Genomic DNA, 24,069 nt, shown 5'->3' on the forward strand with positions numbered 1-24,069 from the left:
TTTGCAACACTGAGTGCTTATTTAGGGAGGCGAAATTAAACTGCTGTGTCATCTATGGGGCTAGAACAGAATCAGGAAAATTCAATGAGCTACCAGCTTTTCTTTCTAATTTATAGTTTTTTCTTTGCCTGTTAATAATAAGTTATTTAAATAGCTGTTTTGTACACTGATTTCTGTAGTGACAATCCTTACAAGCAGTAACCTTAAAGGACTCAAAGCAGATGAAACCAGTCCTTAAAGCAGCTACCCAGAAAATCACTGAAGGCACAAGAGGAGTTATACTGATCTCTCAGAATTGTCAGTGTTTGAAATGCTCAGATTCTTCACATCCTAAAAAAGAGAGTGAAGAAAATGTCCCGGGCCAAGGTGCTTTGATTTTCCAGGCCTTTCTGGAACCTGGGGAAACCAGGCGAGGAGGTTGGAGTTACAGCCTGTGGGGAAGAGCTAGGCGCATGCTGACGAGAGCAGTGTACCGCTTCTGGCCACTTTTTCGTGGTGAGGTGGAGCTTGGCGGGCTTGGCCTCTCCTGCCGCATCTGTCGGGTTTCATAGCCAGCGTGAGGTGGCTCCTTGGGAACCAGGAGGATCCAGGCCCTTGGCCGACTTCTAGCTGAACTGGGAACCTCCAGCCTGCAGGAAGCCTTGGCACCTGGGGTAGGACCGAAGGTTGGTGCTGTGGAGGGGCCGGGCCTGGGTCCCTTGGACCCAGAGGGTAGCAATTGAAAGCTCCACCCACTCTTCCCGTTTCCACAATGGGGGAAGCAAGGGGCTTCCTGTGTCCAGACTGGAGTCTGTGCAAACAGAGGCCAGATGTGCGACAGCAAAGAGGATCAGTGTCCTTGCCTGCCAGTGCTCTGGAAGCGGATGTTTTCTGAACGTCCCTCGCCGCCTCAGGACATAATGCACACCTCCAGCTCTGCCACCGGGTGGGCTCTGTGTGTCCCCGTATGGGACCTTTTCCTTCCTCCTGTGATTTAGTGCTCTTTTGTCCTGTAGAGATTTTGTGGGCTCCCATCTCATCAAAGTAAGAAAATCTTAGAAAAATTTAAAATTAAGAAAAAATTAAAATCCTTCCCATTCGTGGTTATGCTGAAATGATAGGACTATGGTTAATAAACTCCCCACATACAGTAGTCCCTCAAGTTACGACCGGCCTGAGATACGAACGACTTGGGTTACAACCCAAATTTTAGTTTTAGCTTACCACCAAAGTCTTGAGTTACAATCTGAATGCTGGCCACTGTGCTTCCCAGATGGTCTCAAATGCAGACTGAATCCTTAAAGAGCTTTGGAAGGAACAGGACAGCATCCTCTCCCGTGTGGGGTTCATGGAGAAATCCTGGGCCGGGCTCTCTCTAAGGACCCTGAGCTCTGCCTGTGTACAGGAGAGAGACTCTGAAGGCTGTGTACAGGAGCCTGAGCCTTCACTGACCAACTTGAGTTACAACCAGCCCTCGGGAACAGATTGAGTTCATAAGTCAAGGGCCCACTGTATATGGTAAATCAACAAATAGCTGTAATGAGGTGTAGCTGGGTAGTACTGGAATCAAGCATTAGACATCAATAAACCTTTATAAACTGGTGTGCATGTATTTTCCCATGAGCTGACATCTCATTATACGGTGTGTAAGTGTCCACCATACTCTCTGCATCAGTTTGGTAGTGGGCTCTCATAAAGTTCTAATCGTCTGAGCATTACCAGAGAATAGTTACATGGGAGATGGGAGACATTTGGGGGGGCTTTAGATCCTTTTCTAAAGTGGTAATCCAGTAACTAGGATAATTTCCTTTCTCTGTGTTCAGCTTTGGAGACTGTGTAGTATCTGTCTCAGAGCCACAGCTTTGCCACTTCAGCAAGAAACTGTGCATAGGGCCCGGGATTTAGCTCAGTGGCTCAGCCTCCTGCCTTGCAAACGCAAGGTCCTGAGTTCGATCCCCGGTACCAAAAAAAAAAAAACTTAGAATCATTTGGGCTGGGGATTTAGCTCAGTGGTTTCGCCGCCTGCTGCGCAAGCGAAAGGACCTGAGTTCGATCCCTGGTACCAAAAAAAACAAAACCAAACAGAAACTGTGCATAGATGTCCCGCACAGCTGGCTGTGTGCCAATAAACTGCCCGATGGAGCTGAAATCTGAATCACATTCTCATTTCCACGTGTCTCAAAAAATGCTTTTGCCAGGCACAGTGCCATGAACCTCTAGCCCCAGCTGCTCAGGAGGCTGAAGCAGGAAAATAGCTTGAGCCCTGGGCCCCCATGCTTTGTGCCTCTTGGCAGAGAGGAGGACTGTGGCTGTTTACGCACAGTGGCCAAGAGACTGGGCCACCAGTGACCGCGTGAGTTTGGGGACCGGGTCTGGAGTCCCACCCTCGGGGCACCCTGGATCCACAGGCCCTTCCTCGAGTTCCCAGAAACTCGGCTCACGGCACACACGGAACGGAGAAGCCCCTTGCGGAGATCCTCGAGTGGGCCCTGGTGGTTATCTTCACCGACGTGGCACTGTGCAGCCCTTGCGCAGCCGTTCTCTCAGAGGGAGCCAGCTGAGGATCAGGGAGCAGAGGGGCCTGTGGCCCAGAGGACCTTGAGCTCCTCCTCCGTGGCGTTAGTAAGATGGCTTATTCAGTGCTCCTGCCGTCACTCTGCAGGAGGAAGAAAGGCAGCCTCAGGCCAGTCGTGCCCTGTGCTCCACTCCGAGGGCACTTGGCACAGACCGTCAGTGGGCCACAACCTAAGGACACTACCCTGGAGCCACCGTCCCTGCAAGGAAAGACAGGGCGACAAGAGGAAAGTGACAGACAGAGCTGTTTAACCGGAGTTCAGCATGCAGGAGTCCTGCGGCCGGAAGGAGAGAGGCTGAGCTCGGTCCTGCAGCCAGTTCTGGGGGAGAGCAGCCCCAGTTCCCGGGAGCCCTGGAGAGGAGGAATTAGAGCTCCTGGGACTCGTTCCGGGAGCAGGAGCGGTAAACAGGCGGAGGGACAGAGTCCGGCACAGGTCCCACACTGCTCAGGGTCCTTCCCAGTTTCCTTTCTTTGAACCTGTGCACCACGTCTGGGCGCCATGTTGTGGGCTATCACTTTCTGAACCCCCAGGAAACCATTACTTGCCATTAGTAAACTCCTGTACTGTTACTTAGATGAGTTTTGTTAAATTCGTAGCATAATCGTTATACAAGAAAGGAAAAAGTCAGGATTAGGGATCAGCCTACCCTGGCACAGTCAAGAGGGACGACTGTATACATTTGTCCAAGAGGCGAATCTGCAGCACACACGTGGGGTCAGCTTTTAGCAGGAAGATGCCCAGCCATGCCTGCCTGGAAGGAGCGGGCTTGCCTCTCACATTCCTTTTTGGGTGTTTCCTCTGGTTTTCTGAGGCAAGGCCTCGCTTTATAGTTTAGGCTGGGCTTGAACTCACTGTGTTGCGGCAGGGTGGCCTCAAACTCGTGGCAGTCCTCCTGCCTCAGCCTCCTCATGCTGGGATTCCAGACGTGCACCACCATGCCCGGTCAACATTCCTAATGCTAAGGAATGGAGTGGGAGAGGTGAAAGTTCTTTTTAGTTGGTACTCTGTAATCCAACAGTTACCTTATAGAAACTAAGAACTAAAGTCAGATTCCGAAACCTAGTTCCTGTGATTAAGAATTCTGCGTTGCTCTCAATATTCCCTTATCGGTTTCAGTTTATTTTCAGCGGCGCGGGAGAATGCAAAACCGTTCCCTGTGGTTCCTGCACTTCAGCTTTTGCTGTGTGATCCGTCTGTAATTTTCGGGCTTTCCGTTGCAGCCTCGGATTCGGTTACAGCTTGAGAGCGTGACACTGGGCTGAGACGCCCGCCTCACCTTCCGTGGCGCTGGTGGAGATGGTGAGGCGGGTGCATCTCTTCTCAGGGTCGCTTGTGCGGGAGGCAGCAGCAGGCACAGCCGGAGCCGGCTTAGCCGCGCGGAAGCAGCGGTGTGGCTCACTGAAAGGCAGGCATTCGCTGTTCACTCTCGGGGCCGCCTGTGCTTTGAGGGTGGCCAAGGGGTCCTCTAGGTACTTCCGCCCATTGGCTTCTGTCAGCACTGAACGTGCGGCAGTGAAGAAAACGGGTTGTGCAGACCGTGTCCCCTGTGAGGTGTCGCACGCGTGTGCCGAGGAGAAGCTGTGCACTCTGAGGTCGCCTCACACGTGGGACACTCGTCCACGCCTGTGCTCTCCGTCACCACCCAGCCGCTGTGCTGGTTTCCTGCGGTGCCCAGAACCCACCGGGCAGAAGAGCTGCCGGGCTCGGGGCTCAGGAGGGCTCCTGACCGCTCCTCAAAACGGATCCTTTTCCCAGAAGTGTGTGAGCGGTCCGTGTTTGGAAGGAAGCGCGGCTGGAGAAGCGGGGCCCACCGCCACGGCGCCCCATAGTGGGAGGAGGTGGCCACGCAGGCTTCTCCTCTCCCCCTTCCGGTGGCTGCGTGCGCACGTGCGTCCTTGGCGCCCCTTGTCTTTGTGCGGCCTCCCTCGTCGTCCGGCTGTGTCTGTGTGTTTCCAAGTGTCCCCTCTCTTCTCTCTTAGGAAGAAATCAGGCATTGGATTGAGGCCCCAGGGCCCCCTTCAAGGTCAAAACCCAATGACAGCTTCCTCCCTGCAGGCCCCGCCTCTTAACTTCCCAGCAGCGCCTGGGCAGCGAGCCTTGGGCATATGCCACACCCAGCCCACAGCCACAGTGTTTCTCCGAGCAGAGCCCACCCGAACTGTCCTGCCCCAACCCGGGCACCGGTGTGACCCGGAGTGCATTCCCCCACCCCCTCCCTCTGCCTCCCGGTGCCCGCAGGGAGGTGAGCACCACTCCCCACCCGCCCACCTCGGCCCTTCCCCCGTGTCCTTTCGGCCTGGAGCCTGCCATCCTGGGACTCACCTGGGAGACAAACTAACCTCTCTTCCTTTAGGTTCTGAGTGTCAGGTGTCCTGTCTCAAGGACAAGAAAGTGGCGGCAACACTACCCAGCTCACAGGGTCCTACGCTTGGGCCGGGGCCAGCCACAGCCCCTTCTCTGGAACAAACAGGAGCTTTGCAGTCTTGCTGGCGCCTCCTTCTCCTTGCCCTGACCCAGCTCCCTCTCTCATTTCTGCCCCTTCACAGGGCGCAACCTGGCACCGTGATGTGGTTGAGTGGCTCAGTCCCACTGTTACAGGCAGCTGGGATTCCTTCTTTAAGGGTGGGAGCTGTGAGGGGCCTTGGAAAGTCAGTCCTGAACCCGGACCAGCACTCCCGCCAGGGGCCTGCCCCAGCACCTGGCACCTCCGAGGAGCCACACAGAATTCTCTGGGGATGCCTAGGGGAGGGAAGGAGGGGCTCAGCCCAAATCAGTGGTGCCTGAGACAGAAGCATGTTCCCGGGAGGGAGCGGGGACTGGCCAAAAACTGATGGGCCCAGGCCAGTCTTTAAGGAATGCCCAGTCCCAGTGGCCATGGGCAGCATCAGCAAGGCCGCGGGAGGGGCTAGCAAGCCCACAGTAGCGTTTTGACGTGATGGCCGCAGCTTTGAGGCTACATACGTAAAGCTCTGGCAAAGATTAAAAGTCAGCGTCCGAGCTACGTTTCCTACATGGTGCACTGTATAAACTCGCATCCAGTAACCATTTTAAAGGCTGCATGTATGAGTGTGAGTACTTGTGTGCTCAGGACATTTGAGCTTGATGATTTTCTTGTGCAAAAGATAAAGCCAGATGCCGGAATGGTCACCGCAGATTTGCGTCGGCGATATATGCCTGCCTGCGGGAGAGAAAGAGCCTTGTGAATTGCAGAGATCCCTGGGCCTGTGGCAGGGTAACAGAGAGCAGAGAGAGGGATCCGGGCTGGCAGCATGAAGGGAGTGCAGCATTACATCATGGCAGGCTTTCCAAAGGCCCAGTCGCTCTCCTGGAAGCTCAGCCCTGGTACAGAGCAGGGCACCCCTCTGGGTCACCAGCATCACGTCCGAAGAACACAGCAGGCATTTTTTTCCCTTCCCGCTATAGATTCCATGCCGGAAGCACATGTTCAGGGTCTCTGGAGGCCAGAGATGAGTCTTCACTCTCAGAGCAAAGTTCACAACAATAAATGCGCGCCTCAGACAAGGGCAGCCCAAGCCAGAGGGTCTGCGGTGAATCGCAGAGGTCACAGAGGAGCGAGTGGACCGTGTGCTCAGGGAGGGACAGAGAGGCGAGGCGGTGGCTCCTGAGCTGAGGTTCTGTGGACAAGCAGGCCTGGCCCGTGGAGGGACGGGGAGAGATCGGCTTTGTGGAGTTCGGCAAGGAACAACAGAAGCAAGAAGCAGCCCAGGTCCTGAGCTTGTGGCAGGGGTGGGACTGAAAAGAGGACGTGTGTGAACCCTGCAGACTCTGCCCAGTTTGGGGTTACTCTAAGGAACTGAAACTGCCTCACAGGAAGTACAGCAGTACCTGCCAGACAGTGGTTTCAGGGTCCTTTTTAGTGTTTTCCGTGTTTTGAAAATCAGACATGACTAATAGCTCTGGAAACAAAGGCAAAGAGCAGTCTGTTGTTCACACACACCCCTCCCACCACATCCCAAAGGGAACTTAATCTCCCGGCTGACATTTCCTCCTCCAGCCTCCGCTCCAGCTTCCGGAGCGCACTGAGCGCTGAGGTTAGCAGCCTCTGAGGGAGGAGGGTCTGTCTTGGCTCCCAGTCCAGGAGCTTCCAGTGCCCCACCATCCGCCCCTTTGCTTTGGGCGAGGCCTCGCCCCAGCGTGGAACCAGGTGTGTCACCTCAGGGTGAGCCAGGGAGAGAGAGGGTGCCCACAGTCCCTGGGAGGCACCCCAGCAACCTGGAACCTCCCAGTGAAGGACCCAGGAGGCCACACAGCAGGAAGCTGGGGACCCGGCCCAGGTGCAAGGGCCTTTGAGAGGCGGAGCGCTCTGTCAGAGCATAGCTTGGTTTTGACCTGCAAATGCTCTGGCTCCTCCTGAGTGGCACTCCCTCCCTCGGAGCAGTCTGTTGTTAGAATTCCACAGTGGCTGTGTCTCCAGGAATCCTGATTGTCACTGTGACGATTCTGCCGTGATGCCATGTTTTATTCCTGGACTGCTTCTTCCCAGAAGGTTCCTGTCCTCCCTGGTTGAGCTTTCATACTTGTGACTCTCCACCAATGCCTGGTGATGTTTTCTCCTCCTAGCTCCCATTCAGCGACAGAGGACCTGTGCTCCTACTCTACTGAGGGTTGGCAATCCCTTCTCCCCAGCTGTGGAGACCAGGAGTCTGAAGTCAAGGTGTGGGCAGCCTTGGGATCTTCTCGGTGGCCGGGGTCCTGCCTGCTCCTCCAGCTCCTGGGTCCTCCCGGACCCGGCTCTGTTCTCAGCCTGCACCTTCACAGGGCTCCTCTGCACTGTCTGTGCTGTGTGGTCTTGTGGTCAGGTTCAGGGCCACGCCCATCCGGGGCGGTCTCCTCGAGACCCTCCGGGCCGTCCTGTTCAGACGTGTCAGGCATTGCATTGCGAGGGGGACTGTTCTGAGGGGCCACCATTCAGCCCTGCAGCCCATCACGCAGCTTCTCACCCTGACGGCCTGGTGTCGCTGACCCGCCCCCTAGAAAGCCATCTTCTGAGCAAGGCAGCATTCTGCCAGAACTCCTTGCCTGTGGGGAGTGTGCACAGAGGGCCTGCCGCTGTCCCCGAAGGGTATGATAGGTGGAGGGTGAGTGCGCAGGGACCCTGAGTATCTTGGTATATGGAGTCCCAGGACAGGGCAGGTATGCTTTGCTTCCGCCTGGAGGGAGGTATCTCAGCCCTGAGCTACTGGGGCCCTGACCTATACACCCACCCCACCTCCGTGTGTATCCCCAGGGCAAGCCTCAGGCTCTCCAGTCAGCTCTCAGTCTTCCCTGCATTTTCTCCTCCTCTAATCCACTTTAATCACACATCCCTGATCCCTCCCATCTTGGATCTCCAGGACGAAGTAAAATCAAAGCATTCTGCCCAGCTAAGCTGCTGATTCTTCACCTTCCCGTTCCTTTCCCAGGAGGTTGATCCTGGGAGAGCAATGGATATCTGCCCTTCCTTAAGCAGGCTTATGCCTGCCAAGAGCTCAGAGCCTTTTGCTGCATTCCATGTATATACTTAATTAACGGCTTCTCTCTAGGTCAGGGCTCCATTGCCCTTTCCACAACCCTTTTACTTCTCAGGAAGAGGGACCGAGTAAGATCAGCTGCTGTGCAGGGTGCTCTGGAAAGCAAAGCTTTTGTTTGTGTTTTTTGTTTTTGCAGTACTGGGGACTGAACTCAGGACCTTGTGCCTGCAAGGCAGGCACAGTGCCACTGAGCTACATCCCCGGCCCAGCAAAGCTCTTGAGAGAATCGGCCAGTTGCACGTGGCACCAGGCTCGCCTATTCCTGACTTGTGCTGCTGGCCCTCACCTTCCCAGGCTCCCTGCACACAGGCAGAGTGCTCGCACTCACCTACCTCACCTCCCGGGAGCTCTCTGTGGGGCTCTGGGGGCCAGAGCGAGGCCGGGGACTCGGGTGGCAGTATGACCAGCATCATGTGAGGCTGTGTCTTCACGCAGGTCCCTGACATGCAGCAGGGTCTTGGCAGCCCGTGCCAGTTTCTGGACAGTCACCCACAAACACTGCTGCTTCCTCCCGTCAGTAAAAACAAACACGGGTACTCTACAGCGCGTAAGCCCACTCACATTTGTTCACGGTTGGCCGCCCCTGCTGAGACTTTGCATTAGACACCTAGCAAAATAGTCACAGATGCCAAAAGGTGACAAGAGTTAGCTATCACACAACCAATGATCTTTTAAAAGTTAATAGCACCAAAGAACTTAGCAAAAATTTGCTTTTTATGCTGTGTCTTCGAGTGAGTGATGTGTTTATGCTCCATTGTTTTTTAAACTATTTGGATTAAAAGTGTTTGAGATAGTAGTTTTTAAATCTCCCTGCAAAAGCAAATAACTTTGCTCTGCAGCATCTGTTACCATGTGTGTCCAGACATCCCTCATTGGCTGTCCCTTGCTACGCCGTTCTTCCCGTCTCTCCGTCGCTTAGTTTAAGATTGTATTGAAATTTTGCCTCTACTTTCACTGTTCCCTGATCTCAGCCAGCGGCTATTGCAAGCTGTTTAACGTCGTGGCACAGAAGCCCGTCAGGATGGGGTCCTTTCTGCACCGGCTGGGTACCCCTGTCACGTGAAGGTGTGTGGGTGAGCGCTCTTACACAGTGAATGCATTGCTGGTTTTCTGGATTTTGTCAGGGAAGTACAGCCCGTATATCAGCTTCCGCAAGTGCACCATCTAGTTTCCTGAAAGTTTCTTAGAACTCCTGTTATTTATTTCTTGAGTGTTTGGTAAATTAACCAAAGAGAACACCTGATCCTAGATATGAGCAAGTTTTTAACTACAAATACAGTTCTTTCACACATAGGGGCTTGTTCAGCTTCTTAGTATGCCGAGCTTCATATCTTTCAGAGAATTAGTCCATTTCATCTAAGTTGTCACACTTATTGAATCGTCCATGATTTCTTTATCCTTTGAATGATTTTAGGATCAGTAGATTGCCCCATTTCATTATTTATATTGATAAATTTAGATCTTTCTTTTTTTCCTGGGTAGTCCAGCTACACATGCAGTCTCTCAATTGATTTTTTCCAAGAGCCAGCTTTTACCTTGATTGGCTTTCCGTATTCCGTTTCTATTGGTTTTTTGTTCCTTCTATTTTTATTCCCTTTTTGCTTTGATTTGCTCTTTTCGTATGACTTTCCTAAGGAGGAAAGCCAGCTCTTCACTGATCTTCTCCTTATTTTTTCCTATGACAATACAGACCACTGCGTTGAGACCCTCCTGTTCTCTAATCTGGCACTGAGTACTGTCTGCTTCCCCACTCCAGTTCCATCCTGCAGACCCTCATGTGCTCCTGTTCTGCACTCAGAATTAGCAAATTTCATTTTGTGGTTTCATCTTTGACCCATGTCTTCCACAGAAATGTGCTGTTTAACATCCAGATATTTGTGGTTTCCCAAATACTTTTCCGTTATAGATATCAAATGTTACTCTCTTTCAGTCAGAGAACATATTCTGGAAGGAAAGTAGGAAGAGAGGGAGGGAAGGCAGGCAGGCAGGATTGGAGGGAGGCAGGGAAGGCAGGTGCCTGGGGCACGGAGGTGTGGAGGTGTGCTCACCTGTGCTGAGCAGGAAGCAGAGAGCTGGAGGGAGCAGGCTCCACTGTGCCCTTCCGGGGCGCCTGTCCACTCCCTTCCTCCCCGGAGGCCCACCAGATCCGCATGCCCTGCCCTGGGGACTGGTGACACCAGGAGGGCCCTGGGGATGGGACTCCTGCAGGCTGGGTCCCTGCAGCACGGCCCCTGGCCTGGCGGGTGTCCCTGGGCCCTGTGCACGTTCCGAGGTCTTTCCTCCTCCTCCTCCTCCTCCTCCCTAGGCGTGGAAAGGCTCATCCGCCACCTGCGCCAGCACCGCGTGCCCTGCGCCGTGGCCACCAGCTCCGGGAGCGCGTCCTTCGAGATGAAGACGAGCCAGCACCGGGAGCTCTTCGGGCTGTTCAGCCACGTGGTGCTGGGAGACGACCCGGAGGTGCAGAGCGGGAAGCCTGCGCCGGACATCTTCCTGGCGTGCGCCAAGCGCTTCTGTCCGCCTCCGGCCCTGGGACAGGTGAGTGGGTGCCGGTCGCACAACCTGCGCCTTCCCGCGGGGCCCTCTCCTCCTCATGTCTCCGTCCCCGGGGGAGCTTCTGCCTGTGGACGAGGGCGAGGCTGGGTCCCGGAGGCCAGGCGAGTTCGAGTTCGGGAAAGCGCTTCTCCGCTCTGCTCCAGCCAGCCCCGCCGGTGAGGGGGGAAGGCCGAGAAGGCCAGAGCCCTGCGCCTTCCTGGGTGCCCTGCGCTTCCCCCTGCTTCTTGTCTGAGACCCTCAGGCACGTGCTCCGGGCTTCGCATTTGGTGGCACCGGCGTGTCCACTGCAGTCCCTTGAAGCGACGCGCGAGGGCAGGAAGCCGCTGGAGTCCCCGGCCTGCCATGGAGGAAAAGACACAGGATGCCCGCCCTGCCCAGATGCATGGCCAGGCGTGGCGCTGGGCGCGGAGCGGCCTGGCGCTGTGCAGCTCCCCGCCGTGGGCCACCTCGGGGTCGTGGTGCCCTGTGACTGAGGCATGCGGGACGGAGTGGCTGACCGGCCCCTGTCCTCTCTGCGCACACTGGGGCTCGCGGGAGCATGGGGCGGAGCACCGCCAACCTCCGGTGACCTGACCGGCAGACGCCATCGCGCTGCTCCCCCAGCTCCCTGGCATCCGCTCCGCTCAGGTCCGAGCAGAAAGAGCTTGCTGGGAAGGCGCGTGGAAATTCCAGCACTGCAGGACCCGCGCGCTAGGATGGCGGGAGCAGGCGGAACGTGTGTGTCTTTCGTGGTGCTGGTGCTGGTGCTGGTGCCGGTGCCGAGGCCGGAAGGGTCGCTGAGCAGCAGGGCTGCGTTCACAGCACCGCACACCTACCTGGGCAGGTGCAGGTGCGTGCGGGGCTAGGCTGGCTTGGATGAGCCTGGCGCTCCGGGGCGTAAGCCCGCCCTCCTCCCTCCCTCCTGGCCAGGGAGTCAGAGCAGGACCCCAGCCCCAGCCGCTGCCCCAGGGCCCTGCTGCACATTGTGCCTCCCCTCCCAGGTCATCTCTCCGGCTGGGCGCCCTGTGTGTGTTGTGCCCCAGGCCTTTCCCCGGGTTAAATAATGACTGCCTCATCTGCAGTCCTAACATAACCTCTTCCTCCCTTTCTGTTGGGCAAGAGTCTGCTGTGAAAGTGTTCAAGAAGCAGGAGCAAGGTGCCGCCCTGCCCAAAGCATTTCTCAGCGAAATGAGGGTCCGCTCCAGGCCGAGCCGCCTCGCAAGGCACCATGCTATAGAAATGGCCGTGTCAGCCTTACTGATGCCTTCAGGGGGACAGAGTGACTCCGAGCCGCAAGCCAGGTTTGCCTGAGACCAAGTCAGGTCGCCTCACAGCTGTGGCTCGGCAAGGCGTCTCTTTGCAGACGCAGGCCTGCAGGGTGCCCGCCTCCCCACCCTCTCCGCGTCGGTGTGGCCTTCGGTGTCATTATTAGCTTTTTGCGGGGCCTTGCCCACCCTGGGCATGCGCCCGACCTCTGAACTACAAACCCGAAGCCTGGCAGTGTTTGTTTTAGCTGTTGCCTATTTTCACCGTCACGTACCTATGGGAGAGCTAGTTCCCCACAGTACCCTGCCTGGAATCTGCGTTCACTGCTGGGAGTGCTCATCTCGCAGAAGTACACCTTCTCATGCTTCCTCAGCTGAGGCACGGGCGGGCGCTTCGAGAGCTTTCTCCCCCATCCTGTGCCGTGCAGGCTGAGGTAGGAGAGGAAGGTTGGAACCCTCCCCTCTTCCTGCACTGCCCCAGACTGCGCGCCTGGCTTTGGCCTGGGTGAGACATGCAGCCCTGGTGGAGGCCCTGGCTGAACACAGCCGAGTTCTCAGGTTCTGTCTGTCCGCTTCCTCCCAGAGGACAAAGGTTCGGCCTCACCCCTTGCAACTGATGATACTGCAGGAAGCACCGAGTTAGGTAGGTAGAGTCACAGTCACAGCAGAAGGTGGTGTGAAACGCGCGGTAGCACCAGGAAGCTAGGGTTGCACTACCATGTTACAGAGGGAAAGCGAGGAACAGAGCCGCCCTTCCGTTGTTCTCTGGGACCGTGGTCTTTTATGAGCAGCTCTTTTCTTTGTGTTTAAAAGTGACTTTGAAAAGCCCAAGAAAGGCTTCCGGCAGAAGTGTCCAAGCCGCTCCGGCTGCCCCGAGCAGACCTGCAGGGGACAGGGAGCCAGGGTTCCACTGCCAGGAGAGACTGCAAGCTAGGTGTGGGTCCCCAAAATGCGCATCGGCGCTGTGAAATGAAGTGTACACAGGGCCTCTTTGGGTTCGGCAGATACTGCGAGTGAAACAGGAAATGCGCTGTTTGTAAAGCTCTTCTATAACAACTTAGCGCACGGTAGTTTTCGGTATTGTTTTCAGGAGGAGCCGAGTTTCAAGGATTTTATTGTTATCTTCTTGTCATTGTGTTAACTTTTGTTTTTATTCATTCTGTATTCAAGAAATGCCTGCACTTGAGGCTTTTCTTTTCCTCACATTGAGAGTAACTCAGAAAGTCGTGACTGTGCTGAGCAGGAGAGTGCTGGTTCTCTGCACCCGAGGGCCTCCCTGTGGCCCTCAGTGCCAGTATGTCCCGCTACATTCACACAGAGGTTCCACAACCAATCCCAGAACTCATCTGCTCCCAGGACTCTCTCCTAAGCGCCGCTCCTGACGGCTCACCTGGATGAGAAGGGCGCTTGCCAGAAGTTCCATACTATCTGGGCAAGTGAGTATGTGCCTTTGGGGCGTCACCCTTTGTACCTACCTCAGTAGCTTCTCGCCACTTCCTGCGGAGAACAGGAAGTGTGAGTCCAAACAGGTCTTCCTGTCACCTCTGTGTGCACCTGTGCCTGCTCCCTCCCGAGGGGAACCTCCCCAGGGTCTCCTGCCAGCCTGGGTTTTCCGTGTAGCAGGCATCACTTTGTGTAAACGCCAGCCTTGAAGCTGCCACCCAGCCAACTTGGGGTTGGTAAACAAGGGACTCGGGCACAGTGTATCGGCGTTTCTTTGAATCCTGCACATCTGTCGATGACCAGGGCCCGCCCTGACATCCCATGCATGAGGACAGGCTGTTCTGTCACTGGGCCTGAGTAAACCCAGCTTGGGGAGGGGCCTCTGCTATGTGTGCCCAAGGAGCACAGATCCCCCACCCTGGCCGGAGTCCTGGAGGTGTCTTGAGGCCCTGGGTGCAGCAGGGCTCTGGAGGGACAGAGCATGGTGAGGTGTGACTGAGCAGGACAAGCGCAACAGAGGAGTGGAGGGCCATGGCAGCACTGCGGATAGGCTGTGCAGACCGGAAGTGCGGGTGTGGCCTCAGGGGGACTTGGAGCTCAGGGAAGAGCTCGGCAGGTTGCAAGACGTGTCCCAGTGTCCACGCCGGAGAGTGCGTGGCTTTTCTGATACGGACAGTCATTTTAAAATCCCCCAGCACTTGGCTGCCTGGTCAGCCTGATCCTTCACTGCCTGTGTGCATGGTTTATCGGAAGTCAGTTGTTCGGTGATACAAAAAAGAACAGTGCCATTTTTAAAAATAAAAGCTTTGCAACCTAAGTGTTGCTATTGCAGAATCTTTATTTAAGGGGATCAGGGTGTCTTATCTTCATACAGCTTAGAAGAACAGCAGTTCTCAGGCTTTGTGGGGCCTCAGGATTCCTTTATTCTCTTAAACATTAATTAAGATTCTTAAGAGCTAAATATGTGCATTAGGTATCTTGCTATTTGCTAGGATGCACCTCGAGACCGTAACGTTAAGTGAAATAAATCAGACACGCGGGCTTAAATATTGCATTGTTTCTCTTACATAAGTGAAGAACCCCAAATATAAACAAAGAGCAGAGTAGAAGGGAGTAGGAAGTAGGGAGATAGATCGTCCTCAGGTGAGAAGGGGTCCAGGGATGGAGGGAGGGGTGTGTAGAGCAATCAAGCTGTTCTGTCCGTGTACCAACCTCCCACAAGGGATGGAAACATCCTGTTCTGCACACAGGGACTCAGAAAAAAAAAAAAAAGCGAAAGAATATATAAAATGAGTCAACCTTTTCAAATAGTCATTTAAAAAGAAGTGAAATACACCAGTTCCATGGTAATGGAAGTGACATATTTTTCAGAATAGCCACACTTTCCAAATTAAATTTTACAGATCTGCAAGCATTGTGTGCCTGTCTGGATGGAAAGGCAGCTATGTTCTCGCGCTCTGTGCTCTCTTATTTGGACAGCTTGTTTCGTTTGAGCTGTTTGATGGAAACTTGGCATCGTGTGAGGATTAGTTTGGGAACAGGTTATCTTAGTAGACTGTTCAGGTAATTTCTTTTTTACTGCGCTGAAACTCGATGAGTGGAGATGGGTGCTCCATCCCGGACGTCTTGCTGCTGCTTCTGCTGTGGTCCGTCCCAGTGCCTTAGCCTGTGGGTGGGTCCTGGGCCTGCCCGACTCTGCACCATAGTCCTCACCTTTCGTAACTTAGGAAACACAGGCTGACTGCAGAGCGAGGTCTCCAGTGTGGATGTGTCTGCCTGTGACGGCCTCACAACTCACCTGCTCCCTCGCCACCCGTCTACACAGCACCCGATCCTGGCTCCGTGTCAAGCTCACGGCGGTTGACGACCATTTTCCAAAACTTTAGTTTTCACTCGAAAACTCGCATTTTTCTTTTGGCTTCAAATACTCTCTGTGCTCTTCAGGGGTGCCCAGCTGACCCCGGCAGTGTTGGAGCAAAGCTCTGCCAAGTGCCCAGATCTTCCAACCTGGCGCTTGGGGCTCCAAGGAAGAGCCCTGGTGGGCTGATGGTCTTACAGTGTGAGCGGGTGATGGGACTCTCCCACCTCACCCCCCTGCATTGTACACCCACCTTACCCGCGTATGCCCTCCTCCCATACGGCAGAGAAAGAAAGCAGGCAGCCTGCGGGCTAATAACGAAGTGGAAGTGGAAGGGGTGGCTGCAGAGCTTATGGATGAAGAGCAAAGAAAGGTTTATGAGCATACCCGCAGCAGGTTATTCCCCAAGCAGTGTCTCCGCAGCGGGCAAAGCAAGGGCCTTTGATGATAGAGTGGGCTCACGCGTATTCACGTGGAGGTGGACACCTCCTCGTTCGGGCCTCACTCACTTCAGAGTCCTGCAGCTGAAAAAGTAGCAGAGTCACAGGCTGAAAATGTAGCAGACAGAACACCTCTGGGCAGGGACTCTAATCTGTTGATATCATGACCAAAGTTTACTCTGAGTCTTCAGGGGGCAGGTCAGGGTGAGTTTGGAGATGTGGAGCAGGTCCTTGTGTGGAGGGGCTTCCCTGGACCAGAAACCCACGCCGAAATCAGGTGAACAGTCCTCTAAAGGGGCAGCGGCTGGTTACCCGTAAGCACAAGCAATGCCTTCCCTACACATACCTGGCTTGGATGTGCAGCCGCAGCCCAAGGTTGCATACCGCTGTTCGTGTGCGCTGCTTCAGCCGTGACCTGCTGGCGGAGCTGGGCCTTGTCTCAGATTACTTTGATTTCTCCGTGCTTGGGGTGCATAATGATCACATACATTGTGGCAGGCTGGTAGGTGTGTAGACCACAACTCAGGTCTTTTCACTTCCGATTCCCCTCCCCTCCCTCCGTGTCTTGATCCCCTTCCCCTTTGAGAAGGATCCTCCTGCTTCCTATTCCCCTTTATTTTGCTCCTTTTTTGCACTGTAATGCTTGGACTTTGCGCCCCCGCACTGAACTCTGAGCTATATAGCCTCTCTCATTATGGGTCACCCAGCCGGGGGTGTTTGGTTACAGTCACAGAAACCAGTCTATGATACCATTCCTCCAGATGTCCCACATTCACCTCTTTACTTCGTGCAGGAAGTTTCCTGTCCATCCTTGATGAATGCCATGCAGATACAAACAAGAGGCAGACGTGACTGCTTTGCAGTTAATTCACATCCTGGCTGCCAGTGGAGATACTTAGCAGAGTCGTCCTGGGGATATAAGGTGCTAGTCCTGGCTCCATGATCAGCTCAAGGAATTCGAAAGCTCACCGTGCATGCTTTATACCATCGATAGGGCACATCGCCGTTATCATGATAGTAGCTGATATGGCGGAGCACTTCCCAGTTGCCAAGCTCTGAATATCACTTACTCATTCCTTTGTGAACTGAGAGGTTGGCATGAAGTTCTCCTTAAACAGTGCTACGTTCTGGAATACTGTTATTTATCCTGGGTTCATTTATTTGTTCTCTACCCTGTGAAGTACATTCATCCTACCATGCAATGAAAAGATCTCCAACTAAATCATAATTCTGAAGCTCTGTGTATTGACTTTCAAAGGTTACAGTTCACCTCTAGTCTTCTGGGTGGCTGGGGTGGGGAGTCCTCCTCGCCAATGGAAATGTTTCCATTTAAAATTATCTCGACTTCCTCCCAAGTGGAGCTGATTCATCCCCGGCTCAGTGAGAACCTGCCTTATTTCCTCTTTTTCTTAAAAATGCCCTTTCAGTGGCTTTCCAAAAGTGTCGGATGAAGTGGATAGAATAACCCATGTCTGAAGGGGCCCTTCTGAGAAGAGAATAATGAATAGAGTTGCTGAGAAACACTGACTGGACCAGACAAATACCGTGCGAAAGGTCCCTGGTGATTTCCGAGGTTGGCCTCTGACCCTTCAGGGACCCTTTCAAAGGTGTCCGAGACAGAATGTGTCCCCTGAGTTTGCCTGCTTTAGCTAAGAGGACCCGATTATCTCCGTTTGTGCTCAGGAGCCCCGTGTTCCGAGACTAGCCAGCCTGACGTCTGGCCACCCCAGTTCTGTGCCGTACTGGGCAGCCACTTGTCCGAAACATCCCTGAGAGCAGCCAGCCAGTGTTTGAGGTGCTGGGTGCGTTGGTCGGTTTCTCTTCAACCTCCTCCTAGTCCTGAGCGTCCAGCCCCAACCGGGGTCATGAACTGCTTACAATGGAATCCCTTGTTTTCTAAAACAAAACGCGAATGTTCCAGACGGGTGCAGTAGGAAGTTGGACTTGAATTCTGTACAAGTAAAGCAGACTGACCATGGGCTCGAGAAGGCCCCGCTGAAATTTGTCCATCAGCCAGCAGGAAATGAGTCCTGTGGCTTGTTGACACTTGAGAGGGAGAATATGCCTGGCCTTATTAGCTGCAGGGCTCTTAGCTCAGCCAGAGGGTGTGTTTGTTTTCCCACAGTTTTTACAGTGTAAAGCTAGGAGTGTTTACAAAGCTTTGGAGATGAACACCCATGCTTTCTCTCTCTCAGACTGGCAGCCTTCTCACAGAGGTTGCTGTGTGCACCACTGCTGTGAGAAATGACTGCAACTTTAATGTCTTAAGCCACAGAATTAGCCCAGGGTTGCCGAGGTCAGTCTCTTGGGCATGGTAATGAGTGTCACCGGGCTAAAATTCATGTTTCTGTACCCCTGTGCAAGGCTATGGACTGAATATTTATGTCCGCCCGGAATCCATACCTGGCCGCCTCAGGAGATGAGACCTTGGGGAGGCGATGGGGCCAGGAGCCGGAGCCCCATGGGTGGGGTCTGTGCCCCCATCACAGAGACCCCAAGCACTCCTGCCCCTCCTGCAGGTGAGGACACAGCCAGAAGGTGCCACCTGGGACCCAGGAAGCAACGTCACCAGACACCGGCTCTGCCGCGCATCATGTGCATCGCGCCTCGGCCTCTAGGACCCGGAGAAATAAACCACGCTTACCTAAGACACCTGATCTGTGATTGTGCCACACCCCAAACACAGGCCCTCCCCAGTACCAAAAAAAAAAAAAAGAAGACAGAGGCCCTCAGACAGGAGTCCCCGGGTGCCACTGCCCAGCTATAAGGTGGGACTTCTTAGTTTTATGATATTTGTCTTCAGAAAGTTAAAGCACAGGAGCTGCCACCCGAGGGCTGGCCCTGATGGGCCGCCCAGGTGAAGAACGGGGATGGGACCCTCCCTGAGGTCACCATAGAGCTCCCCTCTGCAGAACTGACTTCATAGCGCCAGTTGCTGAGCGCCCAAGCCTCTCCTGGCTTCCGGCGGGAAGGGAAATGTCGTGCCCTGGACATGAAATCTCTCCAGCTGCCAGGCAATGAAGTCCCTCTTCTCTCCCGGAAACAGAAATCGGATGGATTGCAGCCTTCAGCTGGGTGCAGGGGGAAGAACTTGGCTTCTCCAGACTCAGGTCTGTTCCAAGGCTCCGTGCTCCCCGAAACGGGAGTCCCACCTCACCGCGCAGCTTCCCGGGCTCCCTGCCCTCCTCACAGGAAGAAGGCCTCCTTCGCTCTTCTGCTCCGGCCACACAGGGCACCACCACCCACCGCCTAGCTCCCTCGGCGAGCCTCTGTCAGGCGCCAGGAGAAGTGAAAAGCAGGCCCTGCCTGGTGACAGCACTTGGCCAGAGACAGTCCTTGAAGTCCTGAGATGTGTGTAGAAACAAGCACCACCATGCACAGCGCTGCTTACATCCACCTGCCTCACAGAGCAGAGAGATGACAGGCGTGGTTTTGGGAGGAAGCCAGTCTCCCTCCTGGACCCCCCCTCTCAGGGCCTGGACCTCCTGGAGGGAGCAGGGCTGGGCGGGCAGTGGCCGGCCGGCTTCCCCTTACTCACAGGGAGGTGCTTCCCCGGGGGCCCAGGTGCGCCCACTCAGGCCGCCCGCCTCTGTTGGTGTGAGTGCGGAAGGCCCTGGAAATCAGTGGTCAGGGGCTGGGAGGACAGGCCAGTCCCCTGGGGCAGGAGCACCATCACAGGAGGGCCACTCCCTCGCCAGCCTGGGTGAAATGGGCACGGCCGGGTGTGCTCAGCTCGCGTTGCCTTGCAGGGCTGGCAGGCGCACGGGGAGGTGTGGAGGTGTCCTGTCTGAGTACAAAAACCTGCTTCCCCTGGCCTTTATCCTGAGTCCAAGCTTGCATTTGGACCTCTCTGTCAGTGGTTGTCGGAGCGTCTTGAGTTGTCACTGTGTGCGTGCAGTTCCCATGGTGAGCAGGCAGTCTTTCCGTGCAACCTAACGGGACTCTTCTTGGCCCCCGCACACAGACCAGCTGGGCCCTGAGCATTCTTAACGCGCCCGGGGCTTTAGGTACCAGTGGGCAGGGGCATTCTTGTCCTAGAAGGGGGTGTCCTAGACAGAACTCATTTGGTCTTCAGAATCAAGACACGTAGTCTCATGAAGACATCAGAACCTTTCTGGACATTTTTGATAGGTGCTTCCAAACATAGTGCTTGTTCTGCTTTAGCATACTCATGCTTCTGAGGGGAAGAAAAAGGGAAAAAGCCTGGCATTCGGTTGCTGTGGAACGACGGGGAATCCCCTCCCGCCCGTAGGCTGTGTGGCCCGGTGACCTCCTCCCAGGCCTGGGCCAGTCTCCCTCCTCGTGGGCTCGTGTTCGAGGTCTGTTTTCTGCTGTGTGCATGGCTCTGTCTTCAGCTGGTGTGGAAACAGTGCCCAGGCTCAGAGCCCAGCCTCTGCCTCCCTGGGGACGGCCCAGTCTGAGCCGCCCCCGATCTGCTGAGCTTTTCTGCTACCCCCAGAGGCCTGTCCAGGTGAGACACCAACTGTAGCTGACGGGAAGTGCCAGATCGCCACTCACCCAGTGCCAGGCATCTTTAGATGGCTGTCCAGCAACCACCTGCGTGAGCTCAGGAAGAAGAGTGGCTGGGTGCCGTGAACGCACATAGGCGGTCAGCATGCCTGCTCGTTGGTTTGGGACTTCAGTGACCCGGCCCGTGTGTGCATCGGAACCGCAGTCACTTGCAAAGAGTTAGCAACTTGCGAAGAGTTAGCAACATGCGTGGCTCGCTCCGGGAACCTCAGTCCAGCTGCCTGTCCTACGAGGTTTTCTGTGCATGTGGACAATGCGAGCGGCCCTTTTATTTCATATGTGTCGAGGTTTGCATCGATGGTGTACCCCAGAAGTCACCTGCTCAGAGTTGGGGCTTTTGAATGGTGACCCACCCCGCAAGTGCACTCAGCAGTAGATCATCAAGCACGGAGGAGTTCCTGGTGAATGTGCTGCAGGAGGTGGGGCCTGGCTGGAGGAGGTCCCAGGGTGACTGGAGGTGAGTCTGTCCCCAGCTCCTCCCTGCTCTCTGCTCCCTGCCCGCCCTGAGGTGCGCAGCTCCGCTCCAGCGTGCCCGTCCTCTGCCTCGGGATCAGCTGACCAAGGGTTGAAGCCTCTGCCAAGTGAGCCGCACTGAACCTCTCCTCCTTGAAGCTAGGATGTCGGTATTTTGTCCCAGCAACAAGAAGTGACCACTGCGGTAGGAGTCACACGCCACCCTGCGGTCATGACGAAGATTCTCCTGCTCTGGCTTCTCAGCGTCCTGACTTAGCGCCTGGCTCTGCCATCCCACATCGGGCTTTTCCATTCCACGTGATACGGCTCTGATATCCCTTACCTGAAATGCTCGGAGCCAGCAGTATTGGGATTTTTAAATGTTTAAATAGTTGCGTGTACATAAGGATCTATGTCTGTGATGGGGCCCAAGTCTGAGCACAGAATTCTTTTACGTTTCTTACATACCTCGTTCACACACTCTGCAGGCAGTTAGGGTACTTTCAGTAATTTTGTGCCCAAAACCGTTCCACTGAGTAGAATGTTCCACCTGTGGCATCAGGTCGGAGCTCAGAAAGCCTCTGATAGGGAGCATTTCACATCAGCCGCCCTCAACCCGGAGTGCACATGGTGGTGCCCTGTTTGGATTCTTCTGCAGTGAGGAAGGGATTATGAGGTGGCAGCAGAAACCCTCCAATCGCACAAGCCGAGGAGGAGTGCAGTCATCCTCGGGAACGGAGTCAGTGACCCCCGACCTGTGTCCCTGCTCCCCCGCCCCTTCCTCATCTACTTCCTGTGACTCCAGCCACAGCATCGGGGAGCAGCCAGCTGCCGGGGAATGGCACACCAGTGCTTTTCCCTCTGAATCCAGAGCCCAGAGCATGCTGTGGGTGTGCACAGGTGTGTCAGACACACACACACACGTCCTCGACCAGCTGCCTGAGCTCCGAGCTCCGCTGTGCATGCCCCCCACCCACTGCGTTCCCCGTGCAAGTGGACGGAAAGCTGCTTTCCCACCCTGTGCCCCGCAGCCCCCCAGGGTGAGCTGGAGTAGACTGCGTGGAGCATCCACAGCCCCGAGGACATGACGAGTATGTCGCAAGGCCACTTGACATTTAGGGGCCTGTGGTGGTCCCAGCTGAGGACAGTCAGGCATTTAGAAACCAATCAGTGTAACTTTAAGAAGGCTGGGACAGAAATGTCGGGAGCCGGTAGTGGTGTGTGCATCCATTGGCTAAGAAAGCCGACCTGGTGGGCAAGGCGGAGTCATCTCCTCCTGCTCAGAGAAAAGGCAAGACCTGGCATGCTCGAGGAGCTGTGGACTTCAGGAGTCCTCAGAAGGAAGGGCAGCAGAGCTGGTTGCTGGGCCACACCTGTAATCCTGGCACTCGGGGAGGCTGCGGCAGGAGGGTTGCAAGTTCAGCTCAGCCTAGGCAACTTAGCAAGTTGGGGAGACTCTATCTCAATAAAAATAAGAGCAGGCTGGAAATGTAGCTCAGTACAGAGGCCCTGGTTCAATGTCCAGTACTGCTAAAATAAAAATTTTTTTAAAAAGGAAGAAAGACATACAGCCAGGCCTGTCCTGCCTGGCACCATTCCCATTTGGCCCTGAGCAGCCATGGGGCCTGTGCCCCTCCGTCCTGAGTGCATGGGGTGGAGTGGGGGTGCAAACCAGCTCAGCAGGTGTAGGAGGGGGCCCCTCGGTGGTGGCCAGATTCACTCGTGTCAGCTTCCAGTCAGCCCCAGGGCTGTCGGCAGAGAAAGCACCTTGGCCCAGAGGGAGGGAAAGAACAGGGGAAGGAAGGAAGAGAAGAGGGAGGGGAAAAGTGACAAAGGGTCAGTGTCTTTGCTGCAGCTGTGGCCCAAGCCGTTAGAAATGAAGACAGACAGTGTGCGTGACAGAGAGAGAGAGAGAGAGAGCACGTGCGCGCCTTTTCCAGGCCGATCCAGGGCCCCTGCACATTGGGCTGCACTGTACCTGGCAGTGACTTTTGTATTAGAAGGCAAAGTGACATGGTGCACAACAGAGCTAAGTGGAGACAAGAATGCCCCACCTGGACAGCTCCCGAGTCTCAGGCCCTCTTAGGGAGCAGAGAACCAGGAGAGCGTGTCACCTGTCACAGCATGGAGGGCAGCTGTCCAGGGGCCCTTCTAAGTCCTCAACCACTGCCTCTGACATGGTGCTCTTCTGGGAAGCCTGCTGGCTGCATGCTCTCCCGAGATGGATGGTGCCAGCTCAGCAGGCTCGGATCACGCTCCTCCTTGCCCTTGAGGAGGTCAATGTCCCTGTGGCAGGTCTGGGGGGTCCCCATGGGACCCTGACATGGGACACGCCTAGGCGCTGGGGGGGGGGCCCAGGGCGCAGCCCTGCAGGCTCACCTGGAGCCACTGTGCGAATGCAGAGCTCAGAGGAGCAGGCTGAGTTACGCTGTTCTACGTGTGGGTAACCATGTGTCAGAGCAATGTTCACCGTCTCCATAGAGAGCTCCCCCGAGCCCTGTGTGCACGAGTTTGGTTCCACTTTGTTTTAACATACAACACCCGCACACGGGGACAGACTTTGTCACTAAAACACCGAGCCATTTAATTTTCTGACTGCAGTACATGAAGTGTGAGCAGCTCTGAAGTGTTTTTACATTTAAGAAGCATGATCATTTTGTTTTACAGCTTCCTCTCACACTCTGGATGTTCAATTATTGATGGAACAGATTGTTATGATCCAAATAAAATAAAGTTTCAAACCAAAAATACCGATGTGACGCACAGCTGTGCTGTGTTGCGATCATGTTTCGGCAGGGACAGGAGTGTCTCTCTTCCAGAGAAACCACAGCGGGAAGGGAAGAGTGGATTAGAACCAACGTTAGGTTCTCCCCAGAGCCAGTCAACCAGAGAGCCTACGCTGCCCTTCTGTCCCGTTTCGGACAATCCCAAAGCCCATGGTCACAACGACCATTAACAGTCTGTGTTAGACAGAGTTCCATCACTGTGACAAAATACCACATCTGAGAACGTCAACATAAAGGTGGAGAGGTGTGTTTAGGTTCACAGTTTCAGAAGTTTAGTCCATGGTCAGCTGGCTCCATTGCCTTCTGGCCTGCGTTGTATCAGAACGTCACGGTGGAAGGGCAGCCAGAAAGCAGAGGCAGAGAGAAGAAGGGGCCGAGGACAAAATAGGGTCCCCAGGGTCATGTCCCCACCACCCACTTCCTTCAGCTAGGTTCCGCTTCCTGTTTCCTTCACCTTTCTGTAGTCCATTCAGCTGTGAACCCATCCACAGATTCCTCCCCTGATGAGGCCAGTAATTGTCTTCTGCTATGGTTTTTACTAGATCTCCCCTCAAAGCCTCACATGCTCCCAGCTGGGGCTTTTGGAGATGCTGTGGCACTGGGGCGTGGCCTGGAAGGGTCTCCCTGCTTCCTTCCCTGTTGATCTCTCTACCTGCTTCCTGGCTCCCTGCCGTGA

The 24,069-nt window shown here is 54.9% G+C and overlaps 1 protein-coding gene across 5 annotated transcripts in view; it reads left to right on the top strand.

The window, feature by feature from the left end:
• Pudp (pseudouridine 5'-phosphatase) overlaps positions 1–24,069 on the top strand; it is a 338,048-nt gene that overhangs the window by 38,269 nt on the left and 275,710 nt on the right. For all 5 annotated transcript variants that reach the window (XR_015450778.1, XR_015450776.1, XR_015450777.1 and 2 more), the window contains one exon: positions 10,392–10,621. Coding sequence is in view for 2 of the 5 variants with exons in the window: in XM_004867350.4 (XP_004867407.1) it covers positions 10,392–10,621 (230 nt within the window). In the remaining 3 variants the exon portion in view is untranslated. The remainder of the gene's footprint in view (positions 1–10,391; positions 10,622–24,069) is intronic.

This window comes from Heterocephalus glaber, unplaced genomic scaffold (genome assembly GCF_053883595.1).
Source record: "Heterocephalus glaber isolate CG9 unplaced genomic scaffold, H.glaber_assembly_v1.0 deba00001072, whole genome shotgun sequence".
NCBI lineage: Eukaryota > Metazoa > Chordata > Mammalia > Rodentia > Bathyergidae > Heterocephalus > Heterocephalus glaber.